This window comes from Ambystoma mexicanum, chromosome 8 (assembly GCF_040938575.1).
Source record: "Ambystoma mexicanum isolate Mex_15411 chromosome 8, UKY_AmexF1_1, whole genome shotgun sequence".
Taxonomy (NCBI): domain Eukaryota; kingdom Metazoa; phylum Chordata; class Amphibia; order Caudata; family Ambystomatidae; genus Ambystoma; species Ambystoma mexicanum.
The window spans coordinates 584185469-584202213 of record NC_090929.1 but is presented as its reverse complement, the minus strand read 5'-3'; the positions used below and the strand labels follow the sequence as shown (position 1 = coordinate 584202213).

General features: G+C 42.1%; 1 protein-coding gene across 7 annotated transcripts in view; it reads left to right on the top strand.

Annotated features, from left to right (window-relative positions):
• Positions 1-16745, top strand: part of CHD5 (chromodomain helicase DNA binding protein 5) — a 2731226-nt gene that overhangs the window by 117735 nt on the left and 2596746 nt on the right. For all 7 annotated transcript variants that reach the window (XM_069610277.1, XM_069610279.1, XM_069610280.1 and 4 more), the window contains one exon: positions 2454-2584. In XM_069610277.1, coding sequence (XP_069466378.1) covers positions 2454-2584 — 131 coding nt within the window. The remainder of the gene's footprint in view (positions 1-2453; positions 2585-16745) is intronic.

Below are 16745 nucleotides of genomic sequence, written 5' to 3'. Positions count from 1 at the left end.
GAGAGGGTTCCTCTGGTCGGACTAATGAATTCCAATGTATTGTCAGCCTGCTACGCTTTTTCGTGTAACATACACTCTTGATAGGATTGAATCAGGGTTCTTCTTTAGTAGATCTCATCTTAGTGTAAGGGTTATAAATTACAAAGGAACTCTATGGAGCTTATGCTTTGAGCAAAGTATGGTCGGAGTCCAGACTCAACACAACTAATTAAGGGCAGAATGCTTTATGTTAATGAGTCTGCCCCATATACCTGATTCTACACAACAGATGTCCTATAGAGCCAAATCAACTTAGGTTAAGCAACCTCTAAAATGTAACAGTGCGTCTCACACGAGCACACAAGCTGGTGCATAAATGTGTTGATTTCCCAAACTTTGTATGTTTTTGGTGAAATTGTATTAGCCTGAGACCAACGGCATAGCTTAGGTGCCTTTGTGCGCTATGGTTTTCTAATTGCTGAAACTAAAAGGCCAGTGAGCAGAACCATCTCTGCATCTCTTTCGCAAATCCCTCAAAACCACGCTATTCAGCTAACTCCACCTTCCCTTCACCCACTTCAGCTCGCACACATCTGATATGAAAAGTGTTCGACACGCAATGCTTCCTGTAATGAAAATTGCTTTGTAACCATCTTCCTTCCATTCTAACCAGACTATGTATGTATTCATGTAACAGCGCCACGATGCCCCCGGGCTGATGTGCGCTTTAAATAAATCCGAATAAATAAATAAATAAATAAATAAAGTGTAACCTGAAACCTCCTTTTTAGTGCATCCTTGTATCTGTGAGAAACCCAAAGATTATTGAGAGGGATTACCACAGTGAGGCACTGTACCCCACACCCTGGAGCAAAGTGTTAAATGTAATTGGTCGGGAATGTAACCTCCATATTTCTTGGCTAATTACTGCACCAGGGTAAATTGTTTAAGATGTAAGGTTGGGTCATCAGCAGTTCATATAGCTGCATAAAAAACTGGTGCAAATGCTGCCCCAGAATTCAGATCTTCATGGAAACGTGTCTGGAGGCCTTATTCACAGGGAAAACAAGAGAGACCTGGTACTTAAATAAATTTGCTAAATGCCTTTGTGGGAATGTCTTTATTACAGCCTGAAGGAAACAGCAAGGTAAATCCATCCATGTACAGGAACATATGCATCTATATTTAACCGAAAAAAAGCAATTATACCTGAGCTCTAATTCCTTAAATACCTTTACAGTTTATACAGAATATCAAAATCTCCAAATAATTATACAAAAGCGAAGAAGCACATTGGTGAGCAAGTATTCTTGTAGGAAAACGTGAAAGTTATCACTAAACGTCTGTAGTGAAGTATAGAAGAGGAGGCAGAGGAAATAAAGGCTGGCAAATGCTGATTGAGGTGCTATGGGAATTCGCAGGAATGGGAACTTACCGTTCCGCTGCCGCCTGGAATATCCTGGTATTAAAGGGGTATCGGGTGGTGGAAACGGTAAGGCGAGTCTGCCGGTAACCCACCGCAGACTCGTAATGAGGGCCTATAGTAAAAATATTGGTAATGGGTAATGTAATGTATAAGCTCATTGTTCTAGCCATGGGAAACACCTGCCCCATAAGATGGGCCACACATTTCGGTATCATCTATACCTAATTTCACCTCGTACCTGCTCCATGTTAGACACATTGTTGATCCACTGTCCAATAAGTACATTTATATTCGGAATATGTGTTGCAAAGTGGGTGAAGGCACATCAAGAGTGATTCTCTCAAAGATTTGCACTGTGACTATCTCAGATCTGCACCTACTATCTCACCCCTGAAACAGGAGCAAATCTGGAGCTGGAGGAACATCTTTAAGATGCTCTTAAGGACATTTGTGAGCACTGCATTTGCAAATGGCCATCGAAAAGACGCTCCAGGCACTGCCATGTGTGCTCTCGTTTTAGGAATTGTAGTAGCAGAAAGGCACTTTTTGCCCTGGTGTGCATATGCATATATATAAGTCACGTTGCTGTTATGGGCACGCGCATCTCTACGTTTGCTCAATTTAAATCTTTGAGAATGAGGCCTATTGTGTGATCTTTGGCAAATCGCTTTATCTCTTTGTGCCTGTTTTCCAACTATTGAACAATACATGTGGGAGTGCTTCAGAGTGGGCTAAATACTGGCATTAGCTACACAATGGTCTGGTTATCAGTAGATATTGATATCTGGTAGCACCATGCATGGATTTAACTACCAGAGTTTTGGTGTTGTGAAGACTGGTTATTTAAAATATTGTGTGTTTATATAAAGATGAAAGCAATAGAAGACCAGGGCAAAGTCCTTTTACTTGCAGTACTTTCCAGCACAGCACTGAGTTTTCAGATTTCTAGTGGCAACCCATTGGATTCCTGAGCTACTTATGCTCTGAATGGCACCAGACACGCTGTCATGTGCATTGAAATGCCATTCGTTTGTCTTTGGTTCTACAGATGAGGAAGATTGTGGCCTTGAAGGACTTGAGGAATTTTTCCCGGATGAGCAGGTGATTGCACAGAAGAAAAAGAAATCCAAAAAACTGAAAGAGGCCAAGACTTCAAAAGCAAAAAGAAAAAAGAAAGAGGTACTGTCATTTACATTTTGTTTTTAAATCATACTTATTTGATAAAGAAGCAGCATAATTCACAAATACCCATTCAAGCGACTATCTATCCGAAATTAGCAACCCACCTTCTGCTGTAACAGCAAACAGACTGCTGTCTCTAGTGTTCATGTTTTTGCAAACCTTTGGTCCACTGTTAGACTGCATAAAGGTGGGAGAGAAAAGAGATTCAGAGAAATTTTACTATATTTCACTCCCTCCTTTTAATATTTGGTAATACATGTATGTATAATGCATTTAGATGACGTACACTAGCCGCATATGATTTTCGGTGCGTAAAGTAGAATTACATTTCAAAATGTGTGCATGCATTCTCTTGAATTAAACGTGATTTCAACTTCAGTACGTCTATCTGTTAGGCACAGGGTTCAATAAATCAATGATTATATCTGTGCACTCTAGAAATCTTAAAAACAATAATAAGTAATTGGAACAGAGGCATACATTACAATCACATGCACTTCAACTAAGGTGTGTGGATGGGACTAATGTTTTGCTCATTAACTCGTAACCATCAGGGGGAGAAACAAAAGGGATTGATGAAGATCATTATAATGGAAGATTTCCACCTCCAGTTTGAACCTCTTGAGATTATGAATGGGTGTAACGATGAAGAGGATGTGCTCTAGGGTATAGGTGATCTTGCTGCTGAATGGCCTAAGCAGAAATATAAACACAGCAAAGTAGTAGCCAGTGTCTTATTGTTGCTGGGCCTCAGGGCATGCAATGGCAGATATAATAGAGATCACACTGCTAGAACAACCTTTAGCATCCATAATAAGTCTAGCTTGATTGGCTACATTGTTCTTGAACCTAGAAATTCGGAACTTGGTGTGTGATTTCAGGGTGGTAATGAGATCAGAAAAAGCGATCATGATTCGACTGTGATAATTGTCATGGGCTCACTTGTTGCCATGGCACTGGTTATCAACAAGATGAACACGGTACCGATCGAGTTAAGGGGTGAACCAAGACATACTGTAAGGTGGGAAGCGTCTGACTCAGGACCCAAGCAACCTGATATTTATTCGGACATTCTTCCATTCCATGAGGTATTCTCCATGTGCAATCAGGAGGATAGTAAAGAAATGCGAGCGTGCACGAGGCCCTATTCACTATGGTAGGAAGCTGTTTTAGTAAGCCTTGATCTGCTGCCCAATCAACAGCAATACGAAATGCCCCTTGGTATGACAGAGAATGCAGTCATGCCAAATTGGTCTTAATTTACCATGCTGAAGGTGTCCGGGGGGGGTGGTGGGGAGCAGCCGCTTTGCTAGAACAAGGTATTACAAATTCTTAAAAATCAAGAAAACAGAATGTTCAGAGCACCTATGGGATGCCCTCCAAATGGCTTCCAACTCAAATGATTCAAAATGCTTCTGGGAGTGCAATGGGGTGGAAATCTAGAGAGTAAAAGCTGGTACAGGATAGCATCCAAGGAGCAGCGTGGATCGCCTACTTTGAAAACCTGTACAAGGAATCTAGAATTGTTTTTAGCAACTGTGGGAAGAACAATTTGAGGAGCACATCCCATATAGATGAGATTCACGTCTTGTTCACCCTGAATGAAGTGAGGGACGCACAAAAGTTGCAAAACTGATATGGTGCCAATTGATATGTTCAACAACGAGATTGATCTTTGGGGTCCATATTTTCTGAAACTATTTGATAAGGCACTAGCAGAAGGCGTGGTGCCACCCTAATGGACCCAGGCCGCCCTTGTGCCCATATTCAAGAAGGGGGAAAGGGCTTCTCCTGCTAACTATAGACCCATCTCCCTTCTTGATGTTGGTGACAAGGTGTTTCTGGCACACTTAGAGGTGTGGATCACAGAGGGCGGGGGTCCTAAGCCATTTGCAGACTGGGTTTTGGCAAAGTATAAGCATTATGGACAAATGCTTCCGGTTGCATGTAATCACTGAGAAATACATCACACTAAGGAGTATGAACACATATGCCAACTTTGTCGACCTAAGAAAAGCTTTCGACAGTGTTCCCCGAGCCAAACTTTGGTTGGTACTAACAGAGCTGGGGATGCCGTCATCCATCCTGAGAGCAGTCCAGCTACTGTAAACTGGCAATGGTGCCACGATTAGGCATTCCCTGCAGGGTAAATGTCAGAAATTGGTGTAAGGCAGGGTTAAGTTTTGGCCCCCAGCTTATTCTGTTATTCATGAACAGGCTGATTGACAAATTGTCATCTGGGCCAATGGACACCCCAACTTTGGCGGATGAGAACATTTCAATTCTCTTGTTCGCTGATTATGCAATTCTGGTCTCATTAACCCCAATGGGCCTTAGACACCAATTCAATATTTTTGAAGAGTTTTGTGAGGCAGTCTTGCCATAAACACTCAAAAAACGATCATTGGTCTTTAGTAGAAACAGATGGAAGAAAATCCCTAGACTTGCAATTACTCTGAAAGATGGGCCCATTGACCAAGTTGTTTGGTATGATTACTTAGGGGTTAGGGTGAAAGGCAACTGCACCTGGGATGATCAAATCAACTGTGCCGCCCTTAATTTAACTAGACATTGTGATGCAATCTCCAGATTTGAGCAGAAACATAGTACGGGCCGTGGGGTGTTTCAATTAAGGTTTATAAGGGCCAAGCTATGCAGGCTGCATTATACGGAGCTGAGCTCTGGGGTATGAGTAACATCGGCAAACTGCAGGTTGCAGAGCAAACATTTCTAAAATCTACCTAAGGGCTACCTTCAAACGCATTTAATATCCCAGTCTTCGTGGATAGCTAAGTACTGAGTATATCTGCCGCAAAAACCTGTGTACCTTTGGGCCCACGTGGGGAAAAAGCCCAACCTTGGTAAATACAGAGAGGTGATCAGGTACTTATTATCCCAGGCTGGTGGTTTGAATATTGCATGGTTCATGGTTATCAAATAATGAATTAACTGGGGGTGGGAACATTTTTGGCACAATCCCGAATCCATTCTCATCCATTTCAAAGTGAAGCTAAAAGCGGCACATGCCATAAAATGGGAAAGGGAAATATTGGAAAAACAGGCCGATTCTAATAGTCTCAACAGCTATTCACTTTTGAAGAGATCTCACGGCTTTGAGCAGTACTTGGATGCAATGCAACCCAAACTCATGTGAGCACTGTATATGAAACCTCGAATGGGTTCACTCCCTCTTGCAGGCTTAAGAAACAAATGGAATCCAAACTGCTCCTCTGATTGCCTGCATTGTCAGAATTTCGATGAAAGTGTGCTACATTTTTATCTTTTTTTGCTCCAGATATCTGGACATAAGAAGAAAGTATGTGAAACCCCTTTTTAATCAACATTCTATTAGAAGGGTTGGTGACTCCCTCCAGCTGTGCCTGGCGGGCAAAAACCAACTGGTCACCCGCTGCATGGAACATTATGTGCTGCAGGCATAGAGGAGAAGGTTAAGGCCCGCAGCTTTTTAATCATTTCCAAATTGTCCTAGCGTAGCAATCGCTGATATGCGTAAATAAGTCTTAAGTTAATGGAGCTGTTGTAAGGTTTTATCTTGAGCATACACAATGTAATGTATATTGAAATCCTACTTAAAATAGTTTTTATTTTATTTTAAACTATGTAATTCATTTTTTTGAGTTTTTTGATGTCTAAATGACAGTGGTCAGGGGCACGTACCCTTTTTCAGGAACTAATATGTTTCTTATTCATTTGCACCTTGTTTAATTAACTGAATTCTGTCAACTGTACCTTATGTGGATTGTTTTATTTGATTCTTTCTTTTTTTGTATATCTTGGCCAGTTTTATGTTTTTTCCTAATATGGTTGTATGTGTCTTTTATGGTCTACCTAGGCCGCAATATAGTAATATGATGATGATGAAATTACAATAACATTTATTAATCTTTTCATTAACCGTGTGTTTTTAACTAAATTCTGCAGGATAAATGCTGACCTGCATTACCCAAACCAAACTTCACCAACTAAAGATAGTGGCCATAGGTACACAGCTCCAGAAATTCTAACAAGAGATTGTGGGGAATGGCAAGGGAGATGAGTGGTATATTGGGGTGAGTGGTCTGTACGCCTAGTTTCGAAATATATATATATATATTTAAGTAAAAAACTTTATTTGCAGGGACGTCAAGGTGAGAATGTAACGCAACAAACCCCCTAAAATTCAGCTAAAGCCACCTTAACTTCACGACCCCTGTTGCACAGCCTATGACCACAATGATGACATCACAGATCACATCACTGATGACATCACTAATTACGTTACAACAGTGACTGGCATTAAGAATGGCCTTCAGCCATGGTCAGTGTGCCAGGCCAATGTATTTTAACACATGAATGGGTGGTAGTCTAGGCCTTCAATTATGGACAGTGGTCACAACCTTCAATCATGTGCACTGATTATTGTAAAATGCTAACAGATAAACAGATAAAATGCTAAATGATGATATATTTTGGCCTTTACCAGTGGTATAGCTTTCAACCGTGTTCACTGTATATTCTATACAATGATCAGGCACTAACCATGGACTTTAGCACAGTACTGGCCAGTGGCCACAATCTTTGGCTGTGCCCACTATATATTCTGACATATAAATAGGCCACTAGCCATGGCCTTTGACTTTGAGCACTTTGTACATCTTTTGGCCATGTTCACTGTATATTTTAAAATATTAAAACTTTGGGTGTGCCCACTGTGTATTATACAACACTAACCAGCCACTAGCAATGGACTTTGGCCGTGCCCAGTGTATATTATATAGAATAACCAGCCACTAGCCATGGTCTTCAACACAATACTAGCCAGTGGCCATGGCCCTTTGGCTGTGCCAACTGTATATTCTAGCATATTATGGGCACTAGCTATGGCATTTAGCCATGGCCACTGACTACAGGTTTCAACATTGCCCACTGTATAGTTTAAAACAGTGATGGGCTACTAAGCATGCCTTTTAACCATGCACATTGGTATTTTTGAACACTAACCGACCACTAGCTATGGCCTTTGGTGCTGCCCAGTGACCCCAACCTTTGTCATGGCCAAGTTCACGGCCCAAATTGTTATTAAGGTAATCACAGTTTTCATGAGCTAACTTATAAATGATGTTATGTCTAATTCCATTATTGATGTAATCAGTTATATACAATGTAATTAGTGTTGTCACCAGTGATGGGATCAGTGATGTGATTAATAATGTCATCCGTGTTCTCATACAACATGTAATTAGTGATGTCATCAGTGATGTGATCTGTGATGTCATCGATGTGGTCATAGGCTGCGCAACAGGGGGTGCGAAGTTAAGGTGGCTTTAGCTGAATTTCAGGGTTTTTGTTGCATTAAGTTCTCACCTTAACGTCCCTGAAATTAATGGTTTTTCCTTGAATTTCAAGGGTTTTGTTATTCCATAGATTTTTAGAATGCTTCCAGACCACTAGCATGGTCTTCAGCTATGGACAGTGGGCAAGGTCTTTGGCCGTGCCCACTGTTCACCTTAAAATGCTAGCAGACTACTAGCCATGGCCTTTGGCCACAGCCGAACACTACCAAACCAGGGCCACTCTATAATTTAAAATACTTGCAACCCATCGTTCAAAGACGTTCATCAATCACAAACTGATTTTGTCCTGTTTTGACAGTGGTATTGTTATGTACAAAGATTGCAGGCTTTGAGAACTCACAATGTTTTTAGGCAATGTGCAGTGAGATGAAATGATTGGCCATCAACCACACACTTTGGTTAAGCAGCGTGTTCAAAGCCCCTTGTTTAATGGCCAGTCTCTTGTGGACCGTTGTGATACATCGTACAACCCCAACTAACCACATTTAAGCAGTACGGAAAGGAGAAAAAAATTATTGGCTGCAAGAACAACATATGCCCAGGTACCTTCTGCATCCATAGCGAAAATGAAAAGCTGGCACCCATGAGCATATGCACAATAAGTGAACATATATCCTAGAGTGAAATATACAAATGTAGTTCATTTGACCTTCCCCTTAGAAGAAAGGGCACAAGACAAAATAGCATGGCCTTTAAAAAAAAGTAATGAACACCAGAAATATGAACTGAGAGAGGAAATGTTGCAATAAATATACTGGGAAAGTATAAACAGTGCTTACATTTTAAACCCAGTATTCTGCCGTGAAATATTCCCTGGTGAACAAAATCCCAATACGAAACAAGTGCTTGTGACCTTGTGGGTAAGGGTCTGCACTGGGAACATGACAACCTGAGAAAAATCCTGGTAGCCAATAGTAAAGCAAGCTTGCCAACCGAAAAATGAACATGTGTTGCATCACCATCTGAAAAAAAAGTTATGCTCTTCACCGACATGTGTCCTTTACTTGTGACCTGAAAAGCAGCCACAATCAGTGTGCATGATTACAAACTCACATAATTTCCCCTCATCGCCCTCATGTCTGGCTTTCAACAATACTCTGCTTTATAAAGATAACTTGAAAAGCATACATTCCATAGTGTCATTCAAACATATAAATTCTTATTGGAACTATGTTAAACAGAAACTTTACAAATGTGGCATTATTCCCCCCACCTTGACTGGAAGAACACAAACACCAGAATGTAATTCAGCAAAAGGTAAAAAAATTGTCTCTCAGTGCAAAACTTTCAGGGACTGACAGTAGCACGGTTTAAAATAATTATAATTTGGATGCCCATTCGGTCACCAATCCATACAGTAACCAGGAATGACAATGTTTAGCTTCAAAGTGGGACTGACCCTGCTTAGCTTCAAAGCAAGGAAAGGGCCAGCCGTTTCTCTAAGTGGTCTTGTAAGTTGGGTTTATTTATCGGGTGAAATGGCCTGAGGGGGCGGGCCGCTTCCTCATTTTGAAGCTAAGTAGGGTCTGTGCTCGTTACTGCATGGATGGGAGACCTAGATGGCAAGCCTCACCAAGTGCCCCTCTCATCTGTGCCAGCTACCTCCACTCTCCAGATGGCCTCCTCACCTCCCTTTCCCCCCACAAAACACGCTGTGTCTGTGACGCAGTTTGCTTTGAGATGCTGGCTATTTGTGGCTACAGCCGAGGCTACAGACAGCTTTGCATTGCAAACTCAGTCTCTAGATGCCCTCCAACTCCATAATTTCACTTAGTTCCCTCTAGCCACCTTTCCTCCCCCCACCTCTAGCCTAATGGCATTAGCATGTTTTTGACCTGCAAATGGCTTTTTCCTGTATTTCATTTTCCCATATCCTCGGCTATAACCTTGAATATTTCCCGCAACAAGAGAAAAACAAGATAACGGTTGTTTCAGTTGTAAAAACACCCAGTTTTGGGTAAATCCCTAAATATGGCTATCTATTTTGGAGAAAGGGGCACCTCCTTCCCCATCAAATATTTAAATACCTACGGCATGGAATAACCCCAAACCAAGCATGGATCGCAAGTTAATGCTTTGTGCCCAAGTTGTTTCGGACCCGGTCCAAATCCGTCCAGTGGTTTAGGCTGTGCACTCAGGCAAAAATGTACCTTCTTTGTCTATGGGGAAAATGAATGAGAAGTAGGCCACAACTTTGGCAAAACATGTTGTTGTCTTCTTAATAATTGTCTTATTTTTTAATGCATCTTTACGAAAATGTGCAGTCTGGGGGGCGGGGGCTGCGAGTCCCTAATCACCTTCAAATGTTCAGTCTAATCTGTTACTCAAATCAAAAGTTATTAACAATATAATTTTAAGTGGTACCTATCGGAGTCCGACTCACCTTAACTCCCTGATATATATATAAAACACCAAGAAAGTTATGGTGGGTTTAAAAAGGTTTGAACAAAAACCTTTTACCTGAAATTTGAAAGTAGGAAAATCCATTTGAGCTGAGTCACACTCCAGTTCTGAGCCACAACAGCAAGGTATTGTGGGTATGCACATTAGCCCGAATGCAAACATTTTCTCCAGGAAATCGTCTTTGTCTAAGAGGGCAGTGCTATTTTATACATAGCTTAATCAACCCAAGACAGACATTTTGCAAGGCTGCCAGGATGACTACATGCCTGGTTTCACCCGTATTAGGGATCATCAGTGTATTATTAGTACCAGAAGACCACAAGTCATGCTTCACTCCTTTATTTTACAGTCCGTTATTACGAGGCCCCCGTTCACCTCTGTACAGTTACCCCGCTCCAGCCGTCTCTCTCTCGTTCTGTCTCTCTTCACTACCCGAACTCCCTCCTACATATATACAGGACCTAGGATCCTTCTAACCTGGGACCATGGGCATCTGTTGACTAAACACAATAACAAGACTAGAATCTTGAACATGTAACAGCTGTGCAGGAACACAGGTCAGTGGCAGAGAAAAATGAACAAACAACTTTAAGCCTAAACAATATAAAGTTAAGGCTGGATATGCATACTACCCCAAAATCAATATTTTGGACCTCAAATTAAGCAGCGCTATTAAATTGCCCTGGGAATGTCGCCATGCATTCATATTCAATAAAGAAAACTGCCAGGACCAGAAAGCAAACAATCCTACCAAGACAGCACGAGATTTGTGGAAAGACACTAGTCCTTTCTTACATCAATGGTTTTGCATCAATATTTTCAGTTCTCTGAAGGGGGCCCACGTCAGATATGAGTCGTTCATCCTCTTCTGTCTTTATGCTTTGAATGCTAGAATTTCTATTCCTGCATTAATAATGGCAAAGTACAATCCTACATGTTATTTCGTTGGGTTTCGTATGGTGCACTCTTTTGTACCTGTAGCATATGGGTTTGGTTTGGTTAGGTTATTAGAAGCAGAAGAGGAGTGCAAGATTGCTTTGTTGTTGTAATGAAATATGCAACCGGAAGGAGCAGGGTTCTGTGTGGTGTTAGGGCACTTGGGGTATGTGTATCCAGAAGGGAGCCCCAGCTGTAGGTATTGTGCACAGATTGTGACTATTGAAGTCTGTTCCGTGAGCGAGGATGGGTTGAGGGTTGCCGGAGGGCTGTGTGGGACAAGCTAGTGGGAGAGGTCTAGTGTGCTGATTGAGGGTGGATCTGTGCAGCGGAGAAAGGCACCAGCTGGTGTCCTGTGGCGTGTGTGAGTGGCTAGCCGATGGGTGGAGTATAAGGTGGAAAGTAGTATGTTGTGCAGTTTAGTGACAGGAGCAACCAATTAAAACATAACATGGCGTAGGAAGGCATGAACAGGCTTTAAAGTCAACACAACATTACAGATCTTAGCAAGGCTTGAAAAGGTATAACAAGGTAAAATACCATGGTCTCCTCGTCACACTCGTACCACTGGCATCATCAGATAGCTCTCATTTCACTTTTCACCAGTGTTACCTGCCCACCCCCCACTCTCTCTCTCTCTATGGAACCTTTGTCCTCTCCCTCAATAGATTTTGCACCGTGTCTGACAAGGAATTGGCAGATGAGGGTAGGGGCTGGTTTGGGACTAGGGTGTTAAAATGTATGGGTAGATTCATAATTTTGGCTCAGAGCAAGAGCGACCCACAAGAGAAAAACCCAGGGGCTCATTTCACCTACCTTAGTATAGGTTGGCAGCTTGAAACTTGGCTCAAGCCTCACTCTAACCTGTTTATATGCTGAGTTCATAGGGGCCTTCTGCAGCCTGAAAAAGCCAAACAAGGCCTACATGAGCTCCTGAAATCTGACTTGGAACACATCAAGAGGTCGATATTTTCCACATGTAACTGTTGTAGAAAGTTGTTTATGAGTTCATCTCACTGAAAGTAAGTGATCAATAAAGGAACACAGACATGGTGGCAAGAGGGAGCAAAAGCTGTGAATAGTTAGATTTTAAGAAATAAAATGGATACGTGCCATCCTTATCAATGATCATATCTCTCTAATAGTCCCTCATCCTGCAAAAGGAGCCCACACAGTCCAGTATTTATCTCATTACAAATGCAGAAACACAAGTCACAGAATAGAACACAAAGGTACAGGACTGGATGAGCTCCTCACACATTACATTTGGCAATTTCAGCACTATTTCTAAGCCCTGACTGAAAATATCATTTGTGCCTATGAAGCAGTCTCAATGTTCTGTTTGCAACCATGGGAGACTCACTGGCCAATCCAGTGGCCAAGTACTCAGGCAGAATCTTGCAGTAACCACTCACATTCTCCCTCAGCTATCTAGGCCTTCTCTGCGGGTCTGCCATTTTTCTTTTTTAGCCAGAGCACTGGGCCGGATCCTCTCCTCTCCCTGCAGTCCCCCCCATGCCAGAATCCTAAACCACCCCCTATGTTCCGCCTCTCCACTTACCTGCATGCCTCTGGCTGGCAGCTCTGTTTCTCGGCCATACTCCGCCCAGAACATTTTCCTTTACTATTTTTGTTTCTGCCATCTTTGTTGGAAGTTTCTTTTAGGGAAATAGGGCACTAGCATGTGCGATCGTCATGATGCCAATTTCCCCAAAGAAAACAAGGAGATTAGCACCCTGGATGGAGGCCCAGTGTGCTAATAGCATTAACGCCATCAATGGGGGAATTGGTCTGTACTTTGGCTTAATTGGATCAGGCTGGTGGGCCATTATTGGCCTGGTCCAAAACGCAATGAAGCAGGGTTCACTCTACAATGTATAGTCTATGTGACATGATGTTTTGTATGCACACACATCTATTTTCAACAGTTAAATAATATGGAACTGATTTGCAAACCATTTTCAATGGGAACATCCTCTGTGTCTGCCTCTAGTCCAGAGGCACCCAGTGAATCTGGTGGCACAAGGTGTGCTTACCACTCATTAATTAAGACAAATTTGCATTTAATACGTGTGAACGAAATCTCTGTTTATGACTTCTATGATTCTGAAGTGTGCTTAAGGAGGGTCCAGTATGACGGAGTTACCATGCAGCTGTGATTTTGAGGTGCACAGAAATGTGGTTTTGTTGTGTGTAGTTTGTGTTATGTTTGAGTCCCTCCCAAGGCTCGTGCCATGTCACGTGTGCAGCAACAGGTGACACATCAGGTGAGAAGTGTTAATAAAAGGGGCGCACGTTTTCACGTGTGCCAGTTCCAAACCTGCCAACTGAGTCTGGTGTATGTGTCACCACAAGTGCATGCAACTTGGGGCCAGGCCTTACCCAACCCCATAACACTTGCATTGAGGGAAACGAACCATGCGTATATACTGGCCGCACCAGCACTGAGTGTCCACTGCTCGGTGCTATGCATGCAACCTGGACCTGCTCCGGCGACCGTCGGCCTCCCCAACAAGGTCCTGCTGTAAGTGGGCCGGTGCTTCCAGAGTCCCAGGAGAGTTTTCAGGGTTTGGCGCGAGGTGTGTGCATGGATCCCTGCTGCTTGTCCTCGTGACCGCCTTTTTCAGGCGAGGTTTATTATTTTAAGGTCAATTACTGCTGACTATGGCCCACAATTTTACAACAGCTGAGGTGTGCTGCACTATGTTGCTGTGGCCCGGAGTACCGGGGGAAGGAGCTGTAGGAGTGCTGGTCCCTGCCTGCCGCGGCCCTAGTTCAGAAGGTGTTTGTGTGGTTTTGGCACAGGCCTAGAGGGGGCTCTGGTTAAATAGGGAGAAGGGAACTGTCCAGAAGAAGTGTGGTCGTGGGAGAACTTTCATTCAGCCGCTTCCAAACCGCAGATCTATGGCCTTAGCGCGGTTTAATTGAAGCTGTTTCTGCTTGTTCCCTATATTGACAGTGTGGTGACAACTAGCGAGATGTGTCAGCATATTTTTGGTCTTGTTTTTGTCATTTACTAAGTTCACCAATGGCACATTACAGCTTTACTGCACCTTTTCTACGTAAAACAAATAAAACACCATAGCATAGCTATATCAGAGCCATAAAAAGACTAAGTTATCCTAAAACCTGTAAATAGATCAAATCTGATGCTAAATATCAGACACCATCAACGATCTCACGTTGATGGGTGCTATGCCCTTCTTAAGGGGGTTCCAAAATGCACACTTTGACTCTGCCTTCAAGATTACACACTGCGGGTCGCCTGGTAGTCGGTGCCTGAAAATGTGACCATATTTCTCCAGTATTATCTTCTCTTCATTGGCTGTCCCTTGACTCCTGTGTACCCTTTAACATGTGTTATACTGCTTCCAAGGCGAATCAAACACCTCTCTCGTCTCTCCATCAAGCCGATTCCCCTGGGTGAAGCACGAAGTACGCCTGTTAGTAGCCTAGAAATTCCATTAGGCAAGACGGTTACTGCTAACCGGCTCTTTTGTGTATTGTTCCACAGATCTTACATTGCACTTTTGGTGCATTTGCGTCTTGCACCTACCCTCCTTTTGTTTCGTAAGGAAATGGTCACGCCTCTTTTTTCACAGATTTCGTTCTTTTATTATGCAACTCTTTTATGATGGCTATACTTGTTTATATGAGTTTTACAGCGCTCCAAATGCCTTTGAGAAAGGTCCATGCCTTTTCAAATGCCGTTAATAATACAAATGCACAATCCCTTTGAATTTGAAAAAAAAAACAGCCTAAAAGTAAAGCAGATGATGAGCCTGATTGACACTGTATTTTTCAACGGGATTCTCCCATTGAAAACTGCTGTGTGAGTCAGACCCACTGCCTTTCAAGTGTCTAGGGAACAACTAGGCCAGAGGGACCATGTTGATATTAGAAAGAAGTGGGGACAATGCGGATCCCGGAAGCACCCTGCAGGCCAAAGGAGAAGAAAGAGGAGCAAGATAACTACCTATTGCAACATACTGGTCCCACTCTATTTGAAAGGAGTGAATCCAGGACACTGCTGCCTCTTCGATCCCCATTACCTGTTTAGGGTGATGAGCAAGAATACTGTAGTTATCCACACTGTCAAATTCTGCTGATAGCTCTAAGCCAACAGGATAGCCTTTATCCTTAAGGCATAGCAACTTGTAATCAGTTTGAATCCCTGTCTAGCCTCAGCAGCAATGGCTTTCATGTACATTCTAAAGAAACATTCAAAAGTGCAGATAGAAGAGATTTGGTGGGTTTGAGTGCAATTGAGGGGAGCTCTATGGTCATACATGGAAACCCAGACTTTGTGGCTCATGTATATGCTCCTTCAGAGTATCCATGAGAACAAGTCATCAGCAAGCATCTGATGATCCATATTTTCAAAGGTATCCGAAGGGTCTCACAAGATGTGGCTTGTGCATCCTTTGAGTCTACTAAGTGAGGCTTCTGAGTTGCACAAAGTATGAGCGAGCGCTGGAGAAAGAGTGAACTATAATGCTCATATGAGGGTTATCTTCATCTGTTTAGGGAACTGGAGACAAATTGAATGTAAAATACAAGACAAATGTGTTCCCATCAGGTATTATTTCTGGCCAAAGGCTCCACAGTCGTTAGTTAAATCAACTCTGCTAAGAAGAAATAAATAAATCTACATATTACTTAATTTAAGAAACTAACATAATATCACAATAGAAAGTTTAATTTGCAAATGTTCAAACTGTTTTTCTCTAGAAAAAAGCTGCCTATACAAATGTTCCAAAGGAACACATGTACAAAAGGTGCAAAATTATTTTATAACAATTTTACAGAAAACTAACAAAACACCAAATCAATTGAAATAACCAAACTCAAAAAATAGATAAATGGCAAATTAACATCAACACAAAGCTGTTAGATGTCTGGAACATACCCAAATACTTCAGTCCCACCCCTAATCATCTAAATTAGCACTTCCTAAGTTCACATCAAAATGACCTTTTGATATCTATTTACCCCCTTCTTCCTGCCTCCTTTCTAGATAGACATAGATTAGGTGTCACATGCCCTCCAGTCTGTAGGAAGGGTTTGTCTAGATGATTAGGGGTAGGACTGAAGTATTTGCGTAAGTTTCAGACATCTGACAGATTCGTGTGGCTGTCAATTTGCCATTTATCTATTTTTTTTATTTAGCCATACCATGACATTTCACAGAAATGGTCCTATTCATATTTAACCTATCCTTAACCATTTTGTTTGGAGCTGGCTCATTATGTAACTTGTTAAACTTCAGAATCATAGATTAAAACTCTTACCTTGAATCATTGACGGGAAGGCCAATGTTTGAGTAACGTTTGCACAATGTACATTTCTGTTACGTATATTCCCTGGTCGGAAAGAAGACCTAAAATATGGGCTTGCCATAAAACCACTCTCTCTGAACTAGAAATTAAAGTGGATGAGGCTGCTTTAGGGAGATCCCCATTTGT